Source organism: Sinocyclocheilus anshuiensis, unplaced genomic scaffold (genome assembly GCF_001515605.1).
Source record: "Sinocyclocheilus anshuiensis isolate Anshui unplaced genomic scaffold, SAMN03320099.WGS_v1.1 scaffold387, whole genome shotgun sequence".
Taxonomy (NCBI): domain Eukaryota; kingdom Metazoa; phylum Chordata; class Actinopteri; order Cypriniformes; family Cyprinidae; genus Sinocyclocheilus; species Sinocyclocheilus anshuiensis.
This window is the reverse complement of record NW_015549624.1, coordinates 110,448-116,814: the sequence shown is the minus strand read 5'-3', so window position 1 is coordinate 116,814 and position 6,367 is coordinate 110,448. Positions and strand designations below refer to the sequence as shown.

Here is a 6,367-nt window from a genome sequence, read left to right as displayed (position 1 = left end):
CACCAACTTAAAATGCCTATTTTGGTTTGATTGCTTGTGTTACATGAGAAAATAAATAATTTTGCCTTACTGATGCAGTAGCCTATTTAATGCGGGCGCGGTTCAGGTCGCGGTCTTATAAGTCAAACGGGTTGGGTACATAATTAAATTGGTGCTGGCTGCTGTCGGATAACGGGTCGGGTGTTCTGTTGTGTACTGCGGATGCAGGTTTACCTAACAGGACCCGTGCAGGACTCTGCTTTAAACTGCTTTGCGTCTCTCCATCAGATAACCTCACGTGCATGATGCGCCATTTACGGGTATTTCCCTAAACCGACACACATCAATTTATTTAGATTTTTTTTCAGTTTACGAAAATGTTTTTTGAAATATCGAAATATCGGAAATGTGTTTAAAAATCGTATCACCGTTATTGAAAAAAATTATATCGCGATACATATTGATATTGAATTATTGTCCAGCCCTACGGTAGCCATTGACTTCCATAGTATGAAGAAGAAAAAAAAAATACCATGGAAGTCAATGGCTACCGTCAACATTATTCAAAACATCGTCTTGGGTTAACTATCCCTTTAACTCACACTTCAGCATTCAAAAACTAACCAGCAGTGATAACGATATTTGCATACTGAGTTGCGATTTGCTCCTACATCTGTTTGCATACTGGAATGTGATTGGGCCTTTTGATTTTGCATCCATTTACTCATTATCATATATATATATATATATATATATATATATATATATCATTCTCGTTCACCATTCCTGGCTGGTGGAACGATCTTCCCACCCCTATCCGGAATGCTGAATCCCTGACAATTTTTATAATCTCTCTCTTCTTCTATCTATATTTAGTTGTGCTTACTAAGGCAAGCATCACTATTACTATTGCTCATACTTAAGGTTGGTGATTTGAACAAACCCCTAACCCTAAATATAACATTTGGGCAACGAATCTGCACGCTTCTGCTACGGGAATGAATGATACTTCAAGTTATTTGACACGGGCAAAAATTCTAGTTTTGCTTAACTTTATCACTCTTCTTTTGCTGCTTTGCAAGCACTTGTATTTCGTTAATGGATTCTAGTAAATAAACAGTGCTCATGTTTTTACCTTCTAGTTCTACTTAAAACTTTATCACTGTTCTTTTGCTGCCTTGCAAGCACTTGTATTTCATGTATGAAACAGTCCTAGTAAATAAACATTTCTGTTGAATTTCAGAACTTCAGTATTGTTAAATGTGTAACTATTCTATATAAGGAAAAAAAGAAATGTCTCACGACTTTACCGTTTTTATTTTGCAGTTGAATAATTTGGACCCAGAGCTGAAGAACCTGTTTGACATGTGTGGCATCTCTGAGGCCCAGCTCAAAGACAAGGAGACGTCTAAGGTCATCTACGACTTCATTGAGAAGAAGGGCGGCGTAGAGGCTGTGAAGAATGAGCTGAGGAGACAAGGTGAGACTGATCGCTGTCAGACTCAACACCTGCGATTTGTGGCCTCATCATATTCACATGTCTGTCCACCAACCATCCGCTGTCAGAAAGTCAGGCCTGAATCGACAAAACTAGCCTAAAACTTCCCCTAACTAGTTATTTCTTGAGTCATTTCTCAGTGAAAACAAAGTGATGCATGAAACAGCGAAGCCAATATGTCCTTTCATGACATTAAAATAATGTGGCTGTAACACATTCCTCAGAGGATTTTATACAGAAGTTGGGTGCATATATTAGCATTTTATATTTGATCAATATATGTGGTTTTCCTTCAGGTCCTCCCAGGTGGTGCGGTAGGTGGAATGTGTGTGTTTCTGAGTGAAACCTGCTTAGATTTGCATGTGTTAGAGGTCTGATTCTTTGCAGGTTGGCATGGAATGTGTTTTTTTTAATACTTGGATGACATATTTTAGGTGTGAGGTTTTACCTACAGCTAATGTAACTTCATGGAATAGCATTTGTGCATATGGATATTTTCCATGATTCTTCATGAGGCATTTGTTTACTTATGTTGATCTTTTAAAAACATGTTTGATCTCTTAAAAAAATGGCATTTGTTGCTGATTGGTGTGGTGCAAAATTTTGTTTGGTTTTTCCTCTAGAGTGAAGGTCTTGCTCTAGTTTTAAAGACCCCATGAAATGAAATTGACACTGCATTATTGATGTATTAGATGAAACGGGGAGATAGACAGGGCGATATTGAAGTGGTTGTAATTTTATTTTAGTTTATTGGCTGTTAGCTTTTACTACAATCCGTTAAAAAGGCTGTGAATGGGACAGCGACGGGATATTCTAGTGGGAAAATATTTTCAATTATGCATACTTTTGCTGTTTCTCGTCATACTGTAACCATCTACTACTGAAGAATCACTGCTTAGCTGTAGTTTATAATACTTGACAATATGTAGAATGACTGAGTAACTGGTCATTGTTAAAGTATTTTTCATTTCATCTCCAGTGTATTTAAGTCAAATTTACAGTTTGGTGAATTTTTGTGGGTGAAAATTTGACTAAATTTAGCTAATGTGACTGCTCCTTTAGTTTTTAAATGGGATCTGTGTAGCTATTTTTCATTGAAGATATTATAAATAATAAATTGTTATTGTTGTTATAATTATATATCATGTATTTCAGTAATTTATTGTACTTAATTATTATCGTAATTTTTTATTGTTATTTTTGTTTATGGAATGAAATTAGTTTTCACATAAGAGAAAATGTATTTCACATATATCTGCTAAAAGTTATTTTTCCTCAATAATTAGAATTACACTAGCATACAGATGCTTCAAAGCTAATAGACATGAATTTAAAACTCCAGTTTTAGTTTCATGGAGTCTTTAAATTATACTAATGATGCCATCTCTTGGAAAGTTCGTATTTATGAGTTAGGAAGTCATAATTATGATGTGAGATGCGTTCAAGTAGGGCTAGGCGATATGGGCAAAACATTATAACGATCATTTTTTTTATATCAGTCGATATCGTTAATTATCACGATAAATGTCAAATCTTTATTTATTTCAAGCCAGATTTTTGCTCCAAAGTGAAAGTTGTTGAAACCAGACTGTTAATTTTCCTTAACAACATAAATATCTTAACAGAAAATTGTATTTCTTAGTTTCTGCATGTTCTAATTAGTGAAATTGTTTCAATTCAAGAATCAGGTTTGTGTTGCCTGATATTATTAATGATATTATTATTAATATTATTACGTTTTTGTCTCTTAGAAATGCACATTTATAGTAGTAGTAGCTTGAGTTAAGATGCAGATGCAAATTTTTGTTCATTATCAAAATCGGTAACATTTACAAAAATTGTAGCAAGCTTTTTATATGGTGAAATGTAATTATTTAATAATTATGATTTTTTTTATTTTTTTTTATTAATCATTTGTCTTCCATTTTAGCATACATTTAAAGGTCCCCTGAAGTGCCTTGAAACATGCAGCATTATTCTATGTGGTGACGTGTAATTTCAACTGATACAGGAAGAGAGGGCAGGACATATCGAGCAGCCCCGCCTCCTTTTTAAAATGGCCAATAGCATTTTGTTTATATCTGCTCGGGCCAGAGCCGTTGAGCTTGGTAAAGCCGCATTTGACAGCCACAGTCTAATAGACTACCCCCTAGATTCAATATGAAACTCTTTGTAAAACAACATAGTGGTCATAATCATGCTGAGGCTGTGTAGTTGCAAAAGTGTTTAATATATGCCGACTCGCGCATATGATCCGCTCTGTGTGCGCTGCCGCGGTTTGTGTGAAACAACGTGAAACCAGACCTCATTTGCACCAATCGAAAGCATATTTACACTGTCTGAATCGTTCCCTATCACGTACATTGTGCACTTCGAGCCATTCACTGTACAGGAAATACTACACTGTGAACAAGTGACCGATCTCAGCCGCTTCAGCGTCTATTTATAGTGCAGGGGGCGGGCGCTTCGGATTCTAGAGAGCATTTGATTGGACAAAGTTTGATGAGAAGATGAAGTACGATGTGACGTCAAAAAAATCATTGAGCCGTTTTGGCAGAAGTGACGAATTGCAATCTTTGAATGCTTATATCTTATAAATGCGAATTTTGTCACTGTTTTGGAGCACACTGCCTTATAGATAACCTTAAGACTAACATATTGATACTAACACCCAAAAAACTTTAATTTTGATTTCATGGGGACTTTAAATCACGATAAACCACACATATAGCACCTCAATACCATGGTAAAAATATAACTATATGGTTTTTAGTTATCTGTATGAAAAGCAGTAGTGTAAAGACATTTAGTGTAAATGCACACATGCTATAGCTTAATCACAAATAATACTCTATATTCCATTACTCCTTTAATACATTTAGTTCATGTCTACATTAATAATACAGTCAAATTCAATACAAAAAACCCACAATTCTGCCACAACACCACAGTACAGTTAGTGATACTACAGTAAATCCATGGTAAATGATGGCGATTTATAGATTGAAAAGCTTTCTGACTATATCGTTGCGCAAAGTGTTTCTCCTGAAATCTTCACTGAATTCAAGCGTTATAGCAATTTAATTCAAGGATTGTTCACCGAAAAATGAAAATTACTCCATGATTTACTCACCCTCAAGCCATCCTAGGTGTATATGGCTTTCTTCTTTCAGACGAGTTATATAAAAAAATGCCCTGGCTCTTCCAAGCTTTATGGCAGTGAATGGTGGTCGAGATTTTGAAGCCCAAAAAAGTGCATCAATCCATCATAAAAAAGTACTCCACACTGCTCTGGAGGATTAATAAAGGCCTTCTGAAGTGAAGCAGTGTGTTTGTGTAAGAGAAATATCAAAATTTAAAAACTTCATAAACCGAAATCTCTAGCGTACACGAGAAAGTGACATTCCAGCAGATGACGTAGACATAGTGTAAGCTCCGAAGTGACGAATGCCATATTTTCTCACTGACACACTTCCAACTCGGAAACTGAGGGTTTAGAGAAAGTCCATGCCACCTCCCCCACCACCACCACCTCCATCCGGAGGAGCCGCCCCGCCTCCACCTCCTCCTCCACCACCTCCTCCTGGACCTCCTCCACCCCCTGATATGGACGGAGGCCACAGTGAATCAACGCCCTCGCCCATGGGCGGGAAGTCAGCTCTGCTGGAGCAAATCAGAGAGGGCGCTCCGTTAAAGAAAGTGGAGCAAAACAACAGGCCAGTGTCGTCCACAGGACGGGCAATTTAATTCAAGGATTGTTCACCGAAAAATGAAAATTACTCCATGATTTACTCACCCTCAAGCCATCCTAGGTGTATATGGCTTTCTTCTTTCAGACGAGTTATATAAAAAAATGCCCTGGCTCTTCCAAGCTTTATGGCAGTGAATGGTGGTCGAGATTTTGAAGCCCAAAAAAGTGCATCAATCCATCATAAAAAAGTACTCCACACTGCTCTGGAGGATTAATAAAGGCCTTCTGAAGTGAAGCAGTGTGTTTGTGTAAGAGAAATATCAAAATTTAAAAACTTCATAAACCGAAATCTCTAGCGTACACGAGAAAGTGACATTCCAGCAGATGACGTAGACATAGTGTAAGCTCCGAAGTGACGAATGCCATATTTTCTCACTGACACACTTCCAACTCGGAAACTGAGGGTTTAGAGAAAGTTCAAAGATTCCCACTCATAATTATGGCTTTGTGGTGGCATTCATATGCGTTCAACTCAGAAATATGGAGAGTCTGCATATTTATTTATTTTAATGCTAACAAATCTGTTTCTACTCTTGCAGCACCCGTGGAGCAAAACAACAGGCCAGTGTCGTCCACAGGACGGGACGCGCTACTCGACCAGATCCGACAGGGCATCCAGCTCAAAACGGTGAGGACTGCCAACGCTAACACATCCTGATGTGTCCCAGACAAAGGTGGAGGACCACCTGCTCACCTGTCAATCATCCATTGTGTTAAAAATAAGGTTTTAAACTGCCAGTTACATGTGCATCTGGCAAATCAGACGTTGTCATTATATACGTTTTTTTATACAGCTTTATTTTATTTTTAGGTTTATAATTTAATTTTATTTTAGATGTGCATATATATATAGATGTGTATATGTGAAACAGTGGTGGTCACAAGGAACATCTTATGCAAAAACATACTGTAATACTTTTTTTATATATATATATATAATAAAATAAAATTATAAAATTGATTTTATTATTAAAAAATGTATTGTATTATATTTGGATTATTATATATGTGACCCTGGACCACAAAATGAGTCATAAGGGTCAATTTTTTTTAAATTGTACGTCATATGAAAGCTGAACAAATAAGCTTTCCATTGATGTATGGTTTGTTAGGATAGGACAAGATTTGGCCGAGATACA

At 36.7% G+C, this 6,367-nt stretch overlaps 1 protein-coding gene across 1 annotated transcript in view; it reads left to right on the top strand.

The window, feature by feature from the left end:
* The window catches only part of wasla (WASP like actin nucleation promoting factor a), a 33,732-nt gene that overhangs the window by 24,799 nt on the left and 2,566 nt on the right, over positions 1 to 6,367 (top strand). Inside the window, exons 8-11 of the mRNA XM_016448418.1 lie at positions 1,306 to 1,575; positions 1,774 to 1,791; positions 4,976 to 5,193; positions 5,790 to 5,856. Of these exons, the coding sequence (XP_016303904.1) occupies positions 1,306 to 1,575; positions 1,774 to 1,791; positions 4,976 to 5,193; positions 5,790 to 5,856 (573 nt within the window). The remainder of the gene's footprint in view (positions 1 to 1,305; positions 1,576 to 1,773; positions 1,792 to 4,975; positions 5,194 to 5,789; positions 5,857 to 6,367) is intronic.